At 39.1% G+C, this 22,868-nt stretch overlaps 1 protein-coding gene across 2 annotated transcripts in view; it reads left to right on the forward strand.

The window, feature by feature from the left end:
- The window catches only part of ALKAL1 (ALK and LTK ligand 1), a 49,379-nt gene extending 26,844 nt beyond the window's left edge, over window positions 1-22,535 (forward strand). For both annotated transcript variants that reach the window (XM_074943097.1, XM_074943096.1), the window contains 4 exons: window positions 11,462-11,515; window positions 16,885-16,965; window positions 18,621-18,697; window positions 21,922-22,535. In XM_074943097.1, the coding sequence (XP_074799198.1) occupies window positions 11,462-11,515; window positions 16,885-16,965; window positions 18,621-18,685 (200 nt within the window). In that variant the 3' untranslated portion in view covers window positions 18,686-18,697; window positions 21,922-22,535. The remainder of the gene's footprint in view (window positions 1-11,461; window positions 11,516-16,884; window positions 16,966-18,620; window positions 18,698-21,921) is intronic.
- The last annotated feature ends 333 nt before the right edge of the window (window positions 22,536-22,868 follow it).

The raw sequence follows: 22,868 nt of genomic DNA on the forward strand, positions 1-22,868 counted from the left end.
CAGGAGAAAGAGAGCAGTGACTGGAAACTTGAAAAGATAATTTAAGCATAACTAGAATTAAATTTACTCTAGATTTAAGCATAACTAGAATTAAATTTACTCTAGATTTGTTTGATAGTCTTGCTCCTTGCATTAAGGATTGAGAGACAGTGGGTGAAGCTTTCACATGTGCAGCTGAAAATATATTTCTGCTGCATAGCTAAAAGCCTACACAAGGCATTACGGACGCAGAGCGAAATACAAGCTGACAGATGACAGTAGGAAAGTATTCGAGAAGATCTACAGTCAATTTTTAATTATTAACATGTATTGGTATAAATTCTGACTGGAAGGTAAATGAATATAGATATTATATGTAATTGTTCATAATGTAAATGAGCTGATATATAGAAATGCCTTAATACAGTGGCAAATTTTTAGAGGTGTTTGGAAAACAGTGGAGGCAAATGCCCAAATTGTTAGAGAAATGAATAGGTGCTGTCTTCAGACAGCTTTTATTTTCCTTTGTACCGTTCGTCAGTATAATAGGAGAGCTGGCCCTTAAATGAAATTGGGCGCAGTGCTTCTGTTCTAGTCCAGGTACACCCTACTTTGGTGTAATGAAGAGGGTGGGGTTGCCCTTAGGAATTATTAATGAGAGTTCAGAAAGCTAGGAGGGGAGGCTAGAATCCTGAGAAAGTTTAGAGGGAGAGTTTAAAACCCAGAGGCTAGGAAGGGAGATCCCAGTGTCCTCAGGGTAAAGAGAGCTCAAAGAAAGAGCAGAGCAGAGCTGGGCTGAGAGCCTGAGCATGGGGATGCCCCCGAAGAAAGGAAAGGTGAGAGTTTTCTGGCTGAGCACTTGAGCCAGATCAGGCTAGTGAAAGTGGAAGGCAATCAGGGGCTCACCTACAAACTTTTCAAGGCCATAGAGCCATGACCAGAGAAGGCTGAGGAATGATGGATACCAAGGGGGACCTTGGTCTGTAAAGACTTCAGGTCTCCCCTTTCTCTTTATGGCAGGAGTCCACCAGCCATATCCTACTGCCCATTTACTTCAGAGAACTGGTCCTTTTAGCCTTTATGCACACTGGGCGCCAGCTGCAAGTTTTGACAAACTAAACATTCCTTTATTACTTCCTAACATTTGAATCCTACCCTTATTCCTTTTTACCTAAAGTGAGCTCCATAGTGCTGCAAGGAAGGGAAAAAACCCTGCAGACGCTTGCCAGTTTGGCCCAACAAATAAAAATTCCTTCCTGATCCCCCCCCAAAAGAAGTGATTGGTCAGATCTGCAGAATCCTGGAAACACAGCTCCAGTATACTTCAACTATAGGGAGGGAGATCAGGCCAGCAACAGTGGCAAGATGTCCACCAGACACATAGCAGGGGTTTAATGGAGGGAGGGGATACATGAGAGCCAATAAGCTTCCCTCAACACCCCCTGACTAACTAATCAAAGGCAGAGAATCCTCTCCCCCCAAGTACATCCCCAGGTGCAATTTAAGGCACAAATAGCTCTCCCATTCCCTTCCCAGGAGTTGGCCATCCCACCTCTGGTCCAACCAAAATTTCTTCTTGCTGAGAGAGAGGGAGGGGCATTTTGTTTGTCTCACGATTTCTGAAGAATTCATGTAGAGATTATTGAAGTGCTACTCTAGATCTTATTCAGCCTTGCCTTTCACGTTATGTAATCATTTACACTGGTGAAAAGTGAGTGTAGAATTCTACCATTCTGATTTGAAATGAGTAACTGAAACACAAAATAATATTCAGTCAAAAAAGTATGCACAGGAATGTTTAAGTAACTTTTTAGATCAGATTCACTTTAGTGCTGTGCACATCTGCTGGTCTCATCATTTTTGCTGCTTGAGTGACATAATGGGTCAAATTCATCTCTGGTGCAATTCCGTTGATTTCAGCAGATTTACCTCAGGGATGAATCTGGCATATTATTTTGCGACTAAGTGTACCCACTCAATATAATACATTGTCCTACAATTAAACCTCTACACTTGTAATGTTAACCTCTTTAGGATACCTTTTTTTTTTTTAAGCTGAACAGTGAGTGAAATGCCATATGAGATAGCCACACTAGTATACTTATTTGTACGTTATGCTTATTTAAAAAGCACTTTAATCTGGGAGAAATACTTTCACATTTATTTTGATATTACATTCATTTGTTTAGTTTTAGCTTTTTTGGTAATTTGGCATATGAGTGTTGCTAATAACCAATAACATTTTTGTTTAAAGAAAAGTTTATCATACAAACATCCTATGTTATTTTTGTTCGCTGATTCCTCAGTGAAGTTATACGTGCTGAAATTTGGACAGCACTAGCTGTTATAATGTCACAGAGACAGGATTACAACTTTGCTGCATGGACACCAAGTCAGAAAGCTGGGTTATATATCCACACAGGTAGCAATAATAGAAAATGGAAAAGAGAAATGCAGGTAAAGTCAGTTTGCATTTTCCTTGTCTGTTCTCTTCTAGTTTTCCTGACTGTGAAAGCCACTGTTGCGGGACTAATTTCTCTGCAAATGTCAACAGACTTTGTGTGTCCCCTGCTTGCATGAGAGAGGGGAGCCAAACATCGGAAATCTGGGCTTGGGAAGGCACAGAAATAGGGAGAGCATTGGTAGGCAGCAGACCTTAAGTATGCTCTTAAAAGGAACTGATTTGAGAATAGCAGTGCAGTGTTAAGGGGCCGCCTAAAGGAAGCAAGTTAAAGGGACTGAAGTCCCTGCCTCTTGGACAGGAGGGGAAACCCAACTTTCCCACACACCCCTCCAACAGAAGAACAAAAAGGAAACTCCACAAATCAAAACTCTAGGACTTGGAACTCTGCTATGCAGGAACAACTGTCACAGTAGAATATGGGGCACCATGGTAAGTGTAATTTCTCACGCAAATGGTTGCATATACATCCTGTAAAAGCAGCACTTGTGCTTCTCTCCTCTTGTGGGAGACTGAAGAGCGTCTTCTTCAACAGACTTATTTAACGTTAGAGAGGGAAGAATTCTATGTGCCTGGAGCCAATGGCTGGTATGTTAATAACTATCAGTCATTTAGAGTTGTAAAACATATCCACAAAGGACATCATAAAAGACAGATGATTTAGCAGGGTGCTATTTATGAAACAAACATGGGCTATGGTACATTGGGAGAAAGTGTTGTTATTTGGGCATTTCAAGTTTAATCTCATGTGATTCTTGTGCAGCTCTAGTCAACTATTTTTTTATTGCACATTAGCAACAAATAACAGTGTTTAATTCAGAAACTATCCATAGTTAGGTGACTGAAAAAAAGGATAAACAAAGCAAGTAACTCTTTTAAGAATAATGCCTATAGTGTCCCCTTCTGCATGAAGATCGTGGGAGGAGGAAATTCATTCCATAAACTCAGAAATGGCTTCCTGTGTGAAGATTCTAAGGCATCAAACCCTGTAGGGGAAGAATTCGGGGCTGTACAGTGGGAACCAGGATATGTTCTCATGTCCAAGAGGAAACTGGAGATATCCCTGCAGAGAGACAGGCCCTCTGTGCTTTACCCCATCTTGATCCTCTCTAGACAGCATTACTTGTCCACAAGTGGCTTTGCTCCTTGTGGGGCTCTTGCTAATTAAGAGTGAATGCTGCTCTGAATAGCAATAACATTCAGTGGGAAATTTTCAGGCAGTAGAGCAAAGTTCTCAGCAGATCAGACAATGCCTCATCTGAACTATCCTCTCCTTCCCTCCACATCCAGAACCTTGCAGAACCCTCATTTTACCACCTAGTATTCAGATGGAAAGGAGAAAAAAGGAGAAACAGTGACAATACCTCCACTTCTTCCCTCCGCTATTTTTGGGGCCTTTGCAGAACCTGGCATTGGTGCAAATGGCTGGAACCCTGTGCTGCAGGGGTGTGTGTGATGGAGGTGAAGGATGAAGATTGAAGAAACTGGTGCTCCCTTTGTGCCCTCTTGCACTGCCTCTAAAAATATACCAGGATGGTATTTATATATAAATGTAGAGCTCATGTCAGCAAGTGACTGATATACTAGCATGAATCAGCCATAGTGCAGGAAAGCATTGTCAGGCTAAATTGCAGACACTGTTACACTCCAATCCTGACTCACATCATGCCCCTACTCTTCTAGTCTTTGGCTTTTTAATAACTTGTTACTGAATAAAGACATTCTGGGACTATCTATTGGCGTTTGTATGTGCGTGTGTATGTGTTCATGTAATACCACAATAGTGCTCCTAACTAAAGCTGGGAGAATAGTGTATAAAATGTTCTACCTTCAACATTTAATAGCGTTTTCTTGGCCATGTTCATACCCCCTTTGAGGCTCACTTTCTGTGAACATCAGAAAATTTTACTCAGAAGAAAAATCACAAAAAGTGAATTGCAAATTCACTAGCTTGAGTATATACAGAAGCAAAATTTAAAATTTGGACAAATGAATAGGCAGATCATAAATGCACTCATCTAATAAGGGAACAACAACAGTGCCATGTGGCTTGGCTGACAAATCGCAACCAACTATCACAGTTTACATTTTGAATATTCTCTACAAATAGAGTAAAAATACTGAATACAGATTTGTTGTACAGCAAATAAAACCACTAGGCTGGTGCTGTGTTCAAAGATATTGCGTAAGTAGAAAAGGAAAATAAATTAGTCAAATGCTTCATTGTGAATTAGTCACTACACTTGACTCACAGCTTTCATTCCCCAAAACAGACTTTTATTTGGAGAGCTGTAGGAGTGGCCTTTACATGGTGAATTAAATTAACAGCTCAGTTAGCTCAAATAGCAGAGAGGAATGATATGCCTGAGCATGTCTGGCATATTCCATTCAGTAGAGGGCAGTGGTATATAAGTTCATGATATTCTATTGAGCAGACAGTGTTTTTTGGCTTGTTTTATTATTGATTTATTTTGAGTCCTGTACTAAGATGAAACCATCCAATCCATTTTCACTTGTGGTGTCACCGGTAATAGACCACCCTTCGAAAGTGATAAAACATTAGTTAACGTCCTTAAATCTTCATTACACTACAATGCAGTGCATTGTCAGTTTTGAATTTCAAACAGATTTGTACTACTCATGGGAGGGAGATCTTCTCTGGGTGTAACATCCCTACTGAGTGTCAAATCATTTTCCACTAATCCCCCATGAAACATAATACACATACTAAATCCTCAAAATAACCCTTCAGTCAATGAGAGTTGTGCATGTTTCTTAACACAAGATATATACAGTGCCTCCTCTTAAACAAAAATAGATATTTCACTTAGGCTGATGGAATTAATGATATATATTGATATAATGATATATATGGTGTGTATATGGTATACACACCATATATATACGAGGTGTTTTTTTTTATTGGGGGCGGGGGGGAGGGCAGGAAATCTACCCAGTTAACTATGCATTTATTAGTTGCACCAATTAGATTGTATCTGGAAAAAGAAAGAGAGAAGCTCAAAAATAGAACAAAGACTGAAATAGATCTGGGAGCCAACATGGATGGATTGATTTACAAGTATTGAACTAGACAGTTGAGATGAATATTTTCTCATTTAGCAGCCATCATATTTCAGGGAGCTCTATACCTTCATGTACACTTGCTCCAGGAAGATGATTTCAGCCCATTTGCAAAGTGGGACACTGGGCAACATGATTCCCCAGAGTGAACTAGACCCAGAAGCTATCATTAAGGAAAGTGAACACTGTGATATTGTACAATGAAAGCACAATGCACCTAGTATGTAAATATAATTTCTCAGTAACAAACTCAAAATACAATCCTAGCAACAGTCTGCAAGGAATGCAAGAATGTGCGAAGAGGTGTATCTTAGAGTTGCAATACTGCCCGAATAAGCTGTGCATTAATTTGTGAGGCAAACTGAGGTGCTCCATACCTCCATAGCCATTGTGTCAGGAACTGAAAAGGTGACAGTTCCCACAGTGTATGATATTCTGCCAGAACTTTCCAGGCCAAATATGATGTCGAAACTGGGTTTTGGCACATAGGGCTGAATAGAGTCCAGCAAGTACTGGACTATGCATTTCCCTTTGGTCACCACCAGTCTGCAGGATTTCCAAAATAATGGGTGAGAAAATATTCCTCTAAATTGTCACAGTGAATGATTTGACTAATTAACTTGCATTGGCAATATTTTGTTTTTGCTTTTAGCATTGTAACACTTTCTATTTATATAAATTTGTTTAAACTGGGTGTAGCAAGATCTAGACAATCTCACAATAACTTTGTTTCATCTTGGCATTGTAATATTGTCTTAATCGGCTACCTATGGGCTCCTTAGACATTATGGGATGGTTTTGCTGAAGAAAAGCCCCATAGAAATGAATGGGGAATTTCTGTTGTGACAAAGAATGCTACTGAATTTTCCTATTGAGCGTGTTCCAGTATGTTTCAAATCAGAATATCTTCTTGGCCATTTTAAAGTTTTATTCCTAAACCAACAAACAAGCCCAGTCCACACTAAGGAAAAGAGCTTTGCAAAATCTTTTTTTTTACCCCCTCCCCCTTTTTAGTTAAACAATAACAACAACAAATACAACATAATAAACAGTATCTTGAATTGAAATAATTTTTTGGAGAAAATATTGCTTGGATTTATGGCATACATGCCAAAATGTGATTTGGGATGACTGAGCATCAAGGTTTATAGCGGAAGAGCCAGATTCTCATTCTCTAGCTGCAGTACTGGTGCCAGGAAAATACACAAAAAAAGAGCTTACGTAGAGCTTAAAATACCATAGTTGTAAAATAATTTGAAGTCCAAATTTGTGGAAATAAGTCCAGAGCTGACTTATAAACATTTGGTTCTTTTTTAAGGCAGATATTCTTAAATGTATATTTTGTAAGATTACCATTCACAGAGGAGTAAGCAGAGATAATGCTAAATATTTCAATGGAGGGATTCAAAGATAGAAGTGATGATTCTGGGAATTTGTGTAAAATCCATGAAAAGTATGTTCCTATAGGCAAGGTAGGTGTATCCATTGGGCTCCTGACAAGTTGTCATTGCCTCTCTCAGTTACACAAAGTCTAAGTACCTCTAAACTAGACTAATAGAAAAAATACTACTAAAACATAGTGCAGGATCTGTTCCAAACTGTTCCTTAGCAATGGAATTAATTTGGCTCCAATAGAACCACAAAATAAAACCCACCTTTTCAGGCATTTCTCCTGAGAAATAGGATGAAACAAAACAGCTTTGCACGAAAATGTTTGGTCATATAACCAGAATGAAATACCCCTTGCTTTCTGCTTGAAAAATAATTTATTTAAGACCACTTACACAATATTTGCAAAAGTAAATGCTGTACAGTAATGATCACTAGAGGCTTGCACAATGTAATGTTCTATATGTAAGGGGTTGTCCTCTTACTAACATTCAGTGGGGTGTTTTTGTTGGCTAGCTCCCAGTACCAAAAGGGGAGAGGCCAATGCTCCAGATCAGCCTGATTGACAGGGCAGGCAGTCTAATTGGGGAGTCAGGAGGCCAAAGGGGTCCTATCCTCCGTGTCAGGTGGAATTGCCTGAGTCAGACAGAGTGGGGCCGAGCTAAGGAGAAAGCAGGGGCCCAAGCTGAGCTGGGGAGCAGAGCCGTGCCAGATCCAGAGCGGCCAGAAAAGCAGCCCAGGAAGCAGGTCAGAGTTGGGAGCAGAGTCACAGAAGCAGCCCAGGGAGAGCAGATCCTGTGCTGGGAGCAGAGCTGCAGCCACAGAGCCAGGTGTGGTGAGCAACTGGGGACAGCCAAGGGGAGACCTTGGGCAAAGGGCCCAGCGCAGAAAGACCCCCTCCCCAGCCAGGGGTCCTTGCAGGCCCGACTTGGAGGGCAATCTTAACCCGACGGGGGGCTGATGCTGGGAAGAAGGGTCCCACCACCCAAAGCCCGGAGGTGTGTGGCCACCACCAGAGCAAGTGTCCAACCCACAGCATCCCAGCCAGGGCCTGAGAAGAAGGCCTGGGACCTACAAGGAACAGACTGTGAACTGCCCTGACATTCCAGAGACACTGTTTGTGATGTTCCGTGCCACAGAGTGGGGTGATGTGTTTTCCTTTAACCTTTCCCATTTTTCCTTGTTCTTTTTTAAAATTAATTGTTAATTAAACAACTTGTGTTTGCTTTAAATTGTATGAAATGGTCAGTGGGTCAGGGAGGTGCCCAGTGCAGAGAGAGTACCCCAGAGTGGGGACACCCTAGCCCCTGTCCTAGGTGACCACAGCAGGGTTGGGGGTTGAGCCCCTCAGCAAGCCTGGACCCAGCCTTGTCGGGGTTACGAGGACTGTGCCAGACAGGATTGTGGAAGGGGAGTCCTCAAGGGCAGGGAGGCCTCTGGGTAAAGGAAGTGGGAGCGAGGACTCAGATCCTTTCTCTAGCCCACTTCACCGGGGTAGTGCAGAAGCCAGGAAAGTTCCCCACAATAGCAGGACCATTCCCCTGCTTACATATAACCCGGACCTTGGAATGCAGAAAGTGAACATGGAGTCACTTGTTTTGTTGTAGGAAGAGAATAATGGAGTAAAGTAGCACAGAGAGGCCCAGCCAAGGCCCAGGGCCCCATTAAGCTAAGTACAGTTCAAACGGAGTAGAAAACAGTTCATGACCTCATGAGCTCACAGTATATCTAGGCAAGACAAAGAATGAGAAGGGAGACAGAAGCAAAGTCATGCACAAAATCTGTGGGTTAGAGCCAAGGAAAAGCCTAGCTCTCAATCCCCCTCTGATACTTTAACCATAAAACCATCATTCCTGCCCCAGGCATCAGAGCAATTGTAGAACAGTTCTAGCACCTCTATTCCAGCCTTAGTAATTTTCATGACTATCACCACCTGTGGAGGGGGCAAGGAGGGGCAGGATTTGCCCCTGTTGTGCTTAATTATCCAAAGGAGACTAGACATCCAAGATGAGAGATCCCACTGGAACCAAGGAAGAAATCCCTGAGTAAAGAAGATTTCTTATGCTTATTAATTGGGATTATACTAGGGATGGAACTCTTGCTTATATAATACAAGTACATGTCATTATAATTAACTTGTAACTTTGCCTATCAATATAAAGGGGACATGCAAGATTATAAATCTATGCACAATATGTTGTATCATGTATGTTCTATATGAGTACATACATGGCTTAGTATCCTATGCCCATATATTTGTGGTGTTTAAATAGTACTGTGATTGTATTTGACCTCCCTATGCCACATTCTCTTCATGTTCAAAGAGTAAAATATATATGCTGCTTACCCATATAAAAATTTCCTTTGCATCTTCCACACATAAGATACTATTCTGCTGTATTTATGCCCAGTGCAGCTCCATAGGAAGCATAATTTAAGCAAAACTTTGCAAATATAGCTCATTTCTACTACTCATGCTGTTTTCCCTTCATGAAATGATTATGCATCTAAGCAATTTACCTTGCTACGTGAGCATCCTTTAATAGGTGATGCGTACCATGTGAAATGTTACTAAAACTGTTAAAAAGAGCTGGTTGCAAGCCTGGCTAAAGTAGCACAGGGCTCTTATCTTGGGAATTTTACACCAACTTTTGGAAGCTTACTCTGTGTCAAGATTCTGCTTCTGGCTTCTGTTGTTGGGTCCATCGTATACAGTCTATCCAGTAATGGCTGCCATTGGTTTCTCTTAATTTAAAGTCCTTTGGGAATATGGCTTTTTTTTTTTTTTTTTTTTTGGGTAGTCCTTTAAATCTTGGTAGAATTTGTTGATCTTTAGTGTCGGTAATTTTGAAAACATGCCTGCTTTTAAAACTGAGAAGACTCAACTAAAAAGATGAGAATTAACTCTCTTAACAATAGTACCATCATGCTGGCTCTCATTGTTAGCCTCATAGTCTGGTCATGTTTCCTTTAAATTGAGAACGGCTTCAGAGTGCAAGTTGCTGTTGCTCCTCTAGTGCTACCAGTTAGTTTCAGGTAGAGCTGCTCATGTTAGCAGGTGCAGTTGGGAAAATGCTACCAAAAAAATCTGTGACCATTCACATTTTTAATACAAATTAATTTCAGCTGTGTTTATGGCTTGTGTGTGTGTGTGTTCACTTTCTGGGAATATTCTAGTGAAATGAAAGTAAAGGCCTTTTTCACATTTCACTGAGAGTAATTTTAAATCCCCTGAAATTTCATGAAAATAACTTCAGTGTGCTGGGGAAGAAATGAATTGGCCACCGAATGAAATCCATGTCAGATCAGGCTGGGATTTTCCAGGGTGCCTATGGGAGTTAGATGCCCAAGTCTCACCGAAATTCAGTAGGATTAGGGGACATAAATTCCTTTGAAAATTACAACCTAAAAAATACAGTCTCTCCCCACCTCTGCCCCCTCCCCCAGCCAAAAGAAACCCCAAACCAAAATCCCTGCCCAGAGTCACTAACAATTTATTTTGGCAGATTGCTGCTGTCTTCCAATCTATGAAAGGGAACTTGCTTTCTATCTTTACTTGAATGGGAGTTAATTCAGACCAGAGCTGGATTCATTGCTGATAATATTAAAAAAATTCAGGTAGAGCCATTTCCTATTGTTTGTCTCTGGGAACTGGGTAGAGAGCAGCAGAAGAATACAGAGACTTTAACACTATATAAACAAGAAGGAAACAGCTTATAGTGCCTATACGTGTTTAGTCCATAATGTTAACTCCTAATTTGTCTACTTATTAGCATGTATTTTATGATCCAAGTATTTACTGTCTGATACAATGATATTTAAAGTGTAAATTGAATGATGCAGAGTTATAAGGAATAGATGTTGGAGAAGGGGCAAGATCTAACTCCTACTGACATCAGGGGAAAAGCTCCATTTACTTTAATGGGAATTTAATCATGTTTTAGGTGTATTACTGAGTGTTTCCCCCTTCCTCCGAAGCCAGAAGTTCTAGGTATCTGTAGAACAAGATACTGTATTCGGCTATCTAGTTTTTTATATGGCCCCAGTCACTCTGGTACCTGAGTACTTACGGTCTAGCACAGCATTCCTGTGTTTAGATTGGTTTCAGAGTAGCAGCTGTGTTAATCTGTATTCGCAAAAAGAAAAGGAGTACTTGTGGCACCTTAGAGACTAACACATTTATCTGAGCATAAGCTTTCATGAGCTACAGCTCACTTCATCGGATTGTGGTCTTTCTAGAAAATATGGTCTAGGTCTACTAAAAGATATGGATTTAATTAATACAGGAATTACTGGGTAAAATTCTATGGCCTGTTTGATGCAGGAGGTCATACTAGAAGATTGTAATGGTCCCTTCTGGCATTAATCGATTGACCTATGAATTATATGGAAAAAATATTGAAGCTAATTTAATAAACTATATCATATCTATGAAACTGAGAATGTTTACCAATATGGGAGGTTATTGTGTGCGTGTATAGCATATTTGTGTGCACATTATTCTTAGCTTATTGTAATAAAAGTATCATCTGTATAATTTTTTTTCTTCAGAAATATTTCCAAGAGATTCCAATTTAAAAGACAAGTTCATAAAACACTTTACAGGTAAGGACAACTCTTTGTTTAATTCATGTACATGATTATATTCTAACCAGACATGAAAAACTAGTTACATAGCTAATATCATTCTTAATGTCTGGTTCTGAATTTAACATTTGTGAAATTAAATTAAGGCTGGAATTTTCAAAAGAGACTAAGGGAGTTCAGTCCCCATAATCTCACTGGATTTAAATTAACAGCTTGCCAGTGCTATTGATGAACTGAATATATCCATATACTGCAAAATATATATATATCAGATAGCCATTTGCAATTTGATATGAGGAAAATGAGGTATACATGAATGTAAATCACATCTGCTTTCTCTTGATGATTTTTTGAAAAGTCACCTTGAGTTCATCTCTAATTTTACCCTATTCTGTCCTTGACCATAAAGTTATGTCAGAGCTATCTTACTGTTCTTATTTTCAACTTCATTAGTATTATGGCTGTTTCTAGGCTATGTTTATTATTTATAGGTAGGCTCAGAAAGATTAATTTTTTATTGATTAAATGTTAGTAAACATCAATGTCACGATACACACAAACTGATGACAAAATATTTCCACCGATGATAATTGAATTGCAAATAGGCAAAGTAGGGAAAATGCTACCTGAGAACTTATTAGAATCAAAATGCAGTGATTTAGACTTCTGAGTTAGGCTTATTACAAAAGGACTAGCAAATGAGTAGTAAAAGCAGGTATAATTTGTTGATTTAAGTGTGTACATTTTGACATGTGATGTTGACAATTTGTGTTTTAACAGATTGTAAAGCTTAAACGTTTTGAATTTCAGTGTCTACTGTCATTAAATAATTGTGGCTACCCCATAATTTTATGTAACTGAACATTTAAATCAATCCAAATCTAAAAAAATGCTTAAAAATAAACATCAATATTTTCTGTCAAAATTATAAAAAATAAAAATAAAAAAAGGATTCTGCCAAGCTTATTTATAGGCAATTCTCTGTCACTCATCAGCCTAAAAGTGAAGTGCCTCTCTCTCTGTTCTTATCATGTTCAGTCACACACAGGACCATGATTGATGTGTAAATATCAAAGTTTATTTTAAAGAGCAAAAATAAGTAGACATTTAGGAAATGAAAAAGATTAAATCAAATAAAAATCATAAGAATCATTCATTGTTTAAAATGTATATGTATAAAATGGTTAAAAAAACAAACACTGGTTTCAATTTCAAAGCTTGAAAACCTCCCAAACTCCTCTCCAGTCTCTCCCCCCCACCATGTTCAGGAATTAAGGGGTAGGAGAATATCAGATGAGTGGTGATGGTGAGAGACCTGTAGAAGAGTGCTCCTGAATATTATGGGGCATAGAGGACTTGGGAACAAGAGAACTGGAACAGGAGAGAGGAACAGGAGGTTGGAGGGGAAATAGCAGCAACCAAATGAAAAAGGAAGCTGGAGAGAAGCCCCAGGCCTGTGGGGAGGAGAACGAGATGCAGCTTAGGGCAGGGAAGAGTGGCAAAGAGGAGACTGGAGAGGAGACAGGGAGATGAGGATGTCCTGGAGGGTAAGGAGGAGCAGGAGATATGACCCCAGGTAGCAGAGGGATGAGATGTAGCTCCAGCCAAAGTGGAAAGTAACTCAACTAGGTGATATAGAGGATTCTTTGCAAGGGTCGAAGGAGATAGAGGGGCAGCAGGGTGGACTGAAAATATGGGAGGAAGGAGGGGGAAGAGTAGGAGAAAGAGACAAAGAGAAATATAATGAGATTAAAAGTCCTGTAGTTCCCAAGTGCCACTATTGTGGTGTAAAGGAATCCAGCTGTTCTAAGCTTTTTTTGGCTGAATAGAAGAATGTATATTCAACTGATAACCAAATTTCCTTTTACTAATTCTTCCTTAGTTGTTCTTAAACTAAGAACCCGTATCTACCTCTTTGCTGAAAGATTTAGTGGAGTGAGATTACAATTTTACTCCTCCTGGACAGGGCCTGCGTCCAGCAGCTTTAACTTTCAATGTCTCTTGGATTGTTCAAGTGTTCTGGATACTACTGATGTTGAGAAGTGAGTTGCCTTGGTGTATCGTGGGTACTGTTTTCCAAGATAGGAGAAAATTAAAAAAAAGGAAGGGTGGCCTGAATTACTTAAAATGCATATACTCAAAACACAAATCAAGTGATTTTTTATTTCTAAATAAAACAATAACACTGAAAAGCAGAAAGCTCCTTCTCGTTCTCTCCCCCTCTTTCCCTTCTCTTTAACCCCTCTAAGCTTTCAGTCATTTCAAGCCTCCTTAATCACCTTCAGAGTTGGTTTAATAACATGATTTTTTTTATCTTATCCTGTTCCTCTATGCCAAAGTCCTCCCTTTTTCAGTGGAAATCCATTTCCATCTGCTAAAATGTCTTCAGATTCTGAAGTTCTTCTACCAATGGACTAAAGGCAAAATTCAGCAGAATCTTCCCTAACCATTCAGCCTCTCCTTCTAACTCTTTCATATGCCTCTGTAAATTCACCTCTGACTTTTTCCTACATCACTGAGAAATTTCTTTAAAAATAAAAATTGGTTTTGAACATAGTTTTCCTGGATATTTCAAAGCGATATTTAGAGGCAAAAGGCAATGCTTCACAGAGCTTGCTACCTCAGTGCTGTCTCCTTCACTCAGGGTCAAATGTCCACAAATCTTCAAGCTAAGCACAGTTTAAGGTTCATTCTAGAGTTCTTGATGACTGTGGATTTTTGCACAGTTGCATCTGCACAGAATCTACTCTATCACCTGAGGCTTTAGAAACCAATAAAGACATGGCCTTGATCATATACGCCATTGTTACTTCCTAACTGGTTTATTGCAAGACAGTGTACCTGGGCTTGAAAACATGAGTCCTGATAAAATTACAAATGGTGTGGAACGTAGTAGCACATCTCAGAAATACAGAATGGAACCAGCACATCATCCTGTACTTTACTAGTTTCCTATAGAACAATGGGTCAAATAGAAGGTCTTGGTCCATATTTTTAAGGCTCTAAATGATGGGGCTCAGGTTACATAAAGTATTGTCTCACCCTGTGGAAGCTCCTTCACTTTTGACTCTTCTCAGGAATGGTAGAATTGTCTACTTTGAGTAAAGCATGTGTGAGAGGAGAGAAGGGTTTTCTAGTGCCTGATCCCCAGTTTTAGAATTCACTGTTGAAGGAACTAAGAGTGACTGCAAACTTGACCCCTGGCCAGTACACATTAAAAAAACAAAAACAAACACACATAAAACCACCACCAGCAAAAGTCTTCGACTTTGCTTTCCTGTGTAGCAGTGCGTAATACACCCGTTTTATTTATTTTAAAAACAACAACTAAAAACACTCATAAGAGTTCTCTTTTGGGGAGTGAGAAAAGAAAATGTCACTAGACTGATATTAGTCATATTGTTTAACATTAACTGCTCAAATACTGAAGTGGGTACAGTATAAGAACTTAGATGGAATAGAAATCATACCTAAAACAGAGTACATTAGTCAAAAATGATAGTGAAAAATATCCATGAATACTATAGAACATATGACCAGAATACAGAAGTTAGCGATGAATAAAGACCTAAATAAGGCCTGATCCTGAAGCCCTTAATCATATAAGTCCATTTCTATATGAGTAATCCCAATGAAATTAGTCAGACTGTTTACCTCAGTAAGAATTCCTTGCATGAATAGGGAAAGCTGGATTAGCCCGTAGATCACGTAGTCTATTCACGTAGCCCAGGATTATTCCCTATGGTATATTTTGTAATGTTCCCAATATACATTTTAAAGGTCTCAAGTAATGGGGCCACTTCCCTTGAAAGACTATTCCATAACTTTAGTAGATCTCACCATCAGTACATTTTTCTTGAAATTTAGTCTACATTTTCAATGTCTTAATTTCATCCTATTATTCCAAATTATAATCCTGTTTGCATCACTGTAAACAACAGAAGCCATTTTACAGACATTCATTGTTAGTTTTAGGGCATCCTAAATTTATGAAGGGGTCGGGATGCGGAAAAATAATCAACATTTTTCCATAGTCCATATGCTTCCAAATTAAGAAAAAATATTCTACACATCAAATATGCCAAGAGATTATGATCAATTTAAATGTTGAATAAGTACTGTATGTAAGATTCTTGGACAATAAACACATTAAACAAAATAAGGGTTTAATTTAAAACCCCAGATGTTCCCTAATATAACAATCAATTTTAAAGATTTTACTTCTGTTTCATCTCACATGTGTGGGGGGAAAATAACTATTTTTCCAGGTATTCCTACCACCTTCATCTGACTTCCTGGCTTATTAGCTACTTTTGGGCTATTTTGTTTCACTTTCTTTAACTCTTGAGCCAAGTTCTGAAGTCCTCCTCAGTTTCAGCATATTTGTGCCATGCAAACAGAAGACACTGACCGTATGCCCAGACTAGGAAGCACAGCTAGGAAGATGTTATGGATCCAAAATAGCAGAGGCAAACCAGTTACTTTCCTTTGAGCCTAACTCTGAAACACAGTGAGTGGTTGAGGATGCATAATACTTTGCAAGAGGCACTATGGGGCCAATCCTGCAAGTTGCTATCTTATTAAAACAGTTTAATAAAACAAATCCTTACATAGAATCAAAAAGTCTCCATGCAGCATCTAAAGCAAACTGAAGTTGTAGTCTAATTACTTTAGCTTTGCTGGACTTGGGAACTTTGTTTAAAATGCTGCTTCTTTAGAGATAAAAATTATAGCAGCCAAACAATGAACTACATCATATTTATTCCTTCCGCGTTAGACTACTGTATATTGAGCTAAGTGGGCACTGTGGTAGCTACACAATTTTATTTTTTACTTTATTGGAAAATTTACTCCTGGCTTTGGACTTATTTCTGGGACTTCAAGACAAAGAGCTGTTTCACTTTCAAAGGACTGTATTCCTGACACATAGACCATGATCATATCAGTGAAAGAATGTATGATAGGACCTCATTACGGTGAGATAATGTGTTAAATAGAAAAAAAGGAAATAAGGGAAAATTTAATGATAAAAATATTTTGACTTTGGAATTTAAAATTTCTCACTACCTCCACACCAATTTACATAACACCTTTCTGTTATCTTGTGGCATCATAATCAGATTACAATGTAATTGTTTAAATTGTATTAACAGATTAAGCATAATTGTATTAAGGCTGTAAAACGTTAGCAGTTGTGAGATGGCTCAGACTTGCTTTTTTCAACCTGTGATGTCTTAGGCAAACACAGATCTGTTTCTGAAGATTGTGTTTCATCCAGAAGAATGTTGGAGCAGGGGGATTTATATACACGTGTACCAGCTATCAAACAGGCTTTGAAATACTCAAACATTTCCTTTTGTCGCTAACTGCTATTTGCGATCCAACAGGGCCAGTCTCATTCTCAGCTGAGTGCAGTAAGCATTTCCATCGGCTCTATCACAACACAAGGGACTGTTCAACACCAGCATGTAAGTAACAGATGAAATGATTTTTAGCTCTAACAGCAGTGTTTTTCCGTCTATAAACATGCTTGTTTTGCCTCCCAAGGGTATGTCTTTACTATGTAGACTATGCCAGCATACCTCTGTAGTGTAGATGCAGCTGACACCAACAAAAACATGTGTTCTGTTGGTGCAGGAATACCACCTCCTCAAATGATGTTAGCTGAATGGATGGAAGGCCTCTTCTGTTAACATAGTGGTGTCTACACTGGGGGCTATGTTGGCATAGCTACATTAGTTGGGATGTGTTTTTTTGACCAATGTAGCTATGCTGATATAACCAGGCCTAAATGTGTGCCATGCTAGGCCTGATCATAACCTTTGCTTATAGCGGTCCTCACTCCAGTGCCATACCATGGAAAATACACTGGGTCTGATTTGTCTCTCACTTTCATTGGTTTTACACTAGCGTAATTCCATTAACTTCAATGGAGATGCTCCTAAATAAGACTAATGTAAGTGAGAAGAGAACCAGGCCTCTGGAAAATGGATACATTGTAGCAATAAAATGCCAATTTTTAGAAGAATTTTCTGTAATTACATACACACCTTAAAGAATGAAAACCAATGAACTCCCAATTTTCAATTGGTTTTTGCAAATAAAAATAATGCCAGCAAGAAGAGAATCATTGCTTTTACTATTGACAGATTACAGGCCCAGTCCTACAATCCTTACTGAGCTAAAATTCCCATTTCAACTCAATGGGAGGTTTACCTGAATAAGGACTTCAAGGCCAGGTGCTAAATCTATCCAAGAGCTTTGTTTAAGAATTTTTTTTTCTAAATAATGTATTAAAAGGGGGGAAAATGGAACTCTTAACAAAGAAATTGTTCTAGTGAAACTGAAAGGAAAAGAGAAACTGACTGGCAATCAACAGCACTGTTTGTCTACAACATTTAAATCTATTAGTCATGCAAAACCTCACACTTCCAGACATATGTCATCATTCTGAAAAGTCGAGAACAGTTCTTGTGAGGTGTTGAGAGCGCAAGTCCCATCGAACATTAGCACCTCACAGAATCTGGCCTTCATACAACCCAGAACAGCCAAGTCCCAACTTGACTGAATAATACTAGGCCCTAGTTCTCCAATCCCTATGCTGTGTAGAATTGGGAATATAGAAATCAGGGCCTGATCCTGTAAAGAATAAATAATAAGTTTGTTCATTGTAGTAAAATTACTTCCTCTTTCCTGTAGTGTATAGGGATTGAATAATATCCCTTTAATTGGTTTGTGACCTCACTATCTTCTGTCTCATAAGACACCAAAACCCTGCCAGAACAGGATTGTATATATGGCCTGGCACGTTATGTATATTTATTAAATTCACAGAGCCATGTGATTCTTTCATATTATATAGATTTTGTAAGGAGCAAAAGACAAAATCTACCTTCTTTTAATACAATGGTGTACCATAGGTGTGTGATGAACAGCAAAATTGTAATAAGCTACTGGTATCATTTTGCAACCAGCACAAATTATTTCATGTATTTCAAACAGAAATGTTTTTATTGTGCAGTTCACATAAACCTGGTTCCCACTCTGAATATTAATGTTGTTCACCCAGAATACATGGCAATTCCAATTATTTATTGTTGTTGTGAATTATTTTATTTTATAGATTACAAAAGGTGTGCAAGATTATTAACAAGGTTGGCAATGAGTCCTTTGTGTACACAACCTTAGAAAGTTTGCTGTGTAAGTATCCTTTTTCTTTATCTGATCCTTGTTTACTTTATGGCCTAATGATTTGCTTGATACCTTTCACCTGTTATCTAGAAAACAAACAGAAATATGCTAGTGTTTCTAACCTGCTGCTTTGGTATTAATGTGCTCTATTGTGCCACAGTTTGAATTTTGCACCTACTGGTGTATCATGGAGATAGCACATTATTGTACAGACCTGTCCTGCATCTGTTATGCATGCTCCAATGTAGTATTCTTATATTAGCTCATGGTTCCATGTGATGTTTCTGGCACTAAATAATTATGGATGAGATGACCCACTTCCATGGAAATATCTGAGAAGGAACCTGGAAAGGTGTGGGAGGGCAGGGAATCTGTGAAGCTCCCTCACAGTATTTCCTCCAGATTCTTTCTTCCATGTGGCTGTGTTTGCTCCTCCATGGAAAAAAACAGGAAGTCTGGTTCCCAACCCACAATTCCCCTGATATCTGTGAAGATCCCAGGTGGGATAGAATCCCTTAAAGGCACAGTGCAAAACGTCCTGTGCTTTTGCACCGGATTCAGGTGCATCTGTAACTCCAAAATCTGCCCCTGGGAACAAGCATGAAGGAGGGTTTGCATTCATGGAAGTCGAGGTTTTGGGGGAGCATAGAAAACATAATACAGCCTGAGGCTTTATTAACTCTTGGGCAGCACACTTTCTGGATACCAATCCATTGCCTGTGGTTAATTATGGGGCACAGTATCATAAATAGAAAGAAAACAATGCTCATCTTTGAAAGAACGTCACTCAACCACATAGACTCTCAGAAGGCTGTTTAGAATGTTCAAACTTTTCATGCTGATTGTTAAAAGCACTCTAGAGTCATCATAGCTTATAAATATCAAAAGCTGGGATATTTGTTTATTTAAATATCTTCTGCTGGTGTTCACTTCTTACTACACCCAAACAATGCTTGCAAAGAAGTTACCACAAGGTAGCATGATTTCAAAAACATTTTCCTTTTAAAATATAGTGATAGCCGTAAGATTTAAGAAGCCGTGTCTTTTTTTCGGTATCAAGACCTCAGTTCAAATTGAAAGGGAACAAGGAAAGAAGAGCAGGATAAAAAGCAGCTGCCTTTGCTGATTTGATTCCCAAGTGAAAATGGGAAGATCCGAGGGGCGGGGGGTTGGTTGGGGGGGAAAGCTTAGAAAAATATATCAATATTCTAGTGCCAGAAGAAATGAGACAACTCTTTCTTTTATCCCGGTATTTTTTATTTTCCTTATTTAAACCGGAGTCATCACTATCTCAACGTGCTTTGTGCCACTGCCACAGCACACCACTGATTCTAGCCCATTGTCTCCTCACTGACTAGAAGCAGGTGTCTTTCCTAACATCGCTCTTCTGTTTATCTCTGTTTTTTATTTTCTTCCTGTGTGTTTCTACAATATTTATCTTCCCCCCCTACTCAATTCTATTTTTTTTCCTGCTCCTTGTCTCCTTCTTACACTATGTCTCACTGGTCTGCTTTCCCCGCCTCTCTTCTGCCTCTTCTTCCCTCCTCCACGTCTTTTTTTACCCCTCCAGCTCGCTCTGCAGGATTCCCACAGACAGTTCTATGTTCCCATTCTTCTCTTCACATGGTCTTCCAACTGATAGAGCTAAAGATATTTGCTGTAGCCTCAGTGCAGGCCTATTCCCCAGAAAGTTTACTGCCTTCTGCTTTATCCTAAAAATCAGGGTAAGGAGATCAGAAGTGGCCCCTGATTTATGGACCCAGCTGTCCTAATTCACTTGCCAAATGGATAGAAAATGAAGAGCTGATTTGGAGGTTAGAAGGGCAGGCAATGTGAGCAGCTTCCCACTCACCATGTTCTCTTTAACATGCATTTGGGCTTTCTTTAAAAAAAAAAACAAAGTAAAGGTTAGAGGAAAAAAGTAATACAGTCAGACAGTAGAAACATGTCCCAAGTCTTCCTTGCCTCCCTCTCCTCTCCCATGTTCTATCCTCCTGCAGGGGAGATCAGAGCCTGCTCTTTGTGCCCCCCTTTCCAACCCTAGTACCTTACAGCAACTGAGGCTTTTCTCTTTTTTGGGGGGGGGGGTGAAGGGCAAGGGGTATGTTTGACCCACCTTCCTCTACCCTACCTGCTACCCATCATGCAATGGGGGTGTCTTTGCTTGCTCCCTTGCCATTTGTCTTGGCAGCAGTGGGCAGGACTGGTGCTTCTCCTTACCCCATTAGTGAGGATTTAATTGGTGTGATTGATTCTTCTCCTCCTGCTGGCTCAATAAGGTCAAAGGTAGTGCTCCCTGCAGCAGCTGACAGAGAACCAAAATTATTGTTGTTCCTGTCTCCCATGTAGGACCTGCTCCTTGTGTTACATCTGAGAGAGCCCTTTTGGGTTCCTTCATGGCACCAACAGCAGGACTAACCTCACCGCAGATATTTAAGTACCTTCTCCCCCCCACAACATAAAAAATAGGCCCATTTTAGGATGTAAGTGACCTTGATAATTTTGTTTAACCAAAACAGCAACTGCGATAGAGGGGAGCACAAGCTTGTTCTTCCCCCTGCTTTCCATGCCCTGGGAGAAAAGGATGGAGTGGTATTTGTACATTATGGCTCAGGTTTTCCTTTGGAAATCCCAAGCTCTCTTTCCAAAAGTGTATTACACCAACCTTTCCAGGAAGGGATGTACAAAGGTTTCCTCTGTTTCCATTTCAGGACCACGGAGAAGTCTACTGATGTGATACAATATGTGTAGATTGCCTAGGTGACCTGTTAGCTTGGTTACAAAAATGACAACGCTATAAGGCATTTAGGAACATAGTTTATATGAAGAATGATTACGTGGTTGCAATTACAATCTTTATAGTTTTGTCTCATTAAAGTTACTGTGGTTTGTTGCAGAACAGGTAGTACACAATGGTACTTGGGAGTGGCGATAATAAAGATTTAAATGGCAGCCAATGCATTTGTACAGTATGCATGGGAAACTTTCAGCATGCACCACTAACTTTTAAGCCTTTTACCACCATTAGTTAGGATTTGCAGATGCAAAACTCATTAGTGCTCACAGAAGGGGGGGCAAGATCCACCTGCACTACAGAGTTAATCTAAAGGTTTCTTCAAATCTAGAGGTTTCTTTAGTTCATACAAAACTGTAATTTGTAAACAGATTTGGATTAAGCAGACCACATCAGTGTTGCACAGCTCTGAAACCAGATATGTTTGTTCTTCTTGCAGTCCTCTCTATTACAAGAGAACTCTGATTTGCCGAGAAAGTGCCTTGAAATCTTCCCCAAGATAATAGAAAAGTCATCTTGTATCTTTTTGATTTACAGCATTGTTTTGTTACTAGATGCATTTTATTTTCATATGTTGGACATTCCATATTTGTGTGAAGGAAACATTATTTTATTTTAATTTGTAAATTTGTTTCCTATAGCTCAAATAAGCCAATTATTTAAATATATTGTATATAAAGAATAATAATATACTAATTAAATGTTATCATATGCAGTGAGTTGGTTAGTTTTTGCTGTTGATTTTCTTGTTCCATTGTATTTACACCATTTTGCTCAGGCTCCTACTTTCATTATTTGCACTAACTTGAAATGCAAAAGTCTATGTAACTGAAATCTGAATAAGCTGTAAGTGGGATGTTCTACTTTCAATGGAAGATATTGTATATTATGAAGCTTTGTTAAATATATACTTTATATATTATTGCGCATAAGAAAATAATTCCCAGAAATGCACCTTGCTTTCAGGAACATTTGTACAGCTATTCTGGATGATCATCAGTTACATTTGTACTGGCACTTATGGAAAGAGTTGCAAATAATGTAAATACTATAAAAGACTGGAAGACTGCAATGCAGTTTTGGTGGAATAAAGAATATAAAAATAACCTGTTTCTAAGTTGTTTTTATTGACACCTTGGATGGAGTTGGAACTTACTACAGAGATAACATAATACTTTAGATGTAACAGAACACTAATGTAATGCTGGAGAACTTGAAATAAAATTTGGTTAAGAGATCTAACCCTTGATTTTACACAGCATAGGACTTTCACAAAGTTTGCTACATTTGCCTACACGTTCAGTCTGCAGGTGATTAAGTATGTGAATGTGAGTACAGAATGCACCTAAAGTGCACAATGAACACGGCACCTAGTATAGGGCTAAA

This window comes from Natator depressus, chromosome 2 (genome assembly GCF_965152275.1).
Source record: "Natator depressus isolate rNatDep1 chromosome 2, rNatDep2.hap1, whole genome shotgun sequence".
NCBI lineage: Eukaryota > Metazoa > Chordata > Testudines > Cheloniidae > Natator > Natator depressus.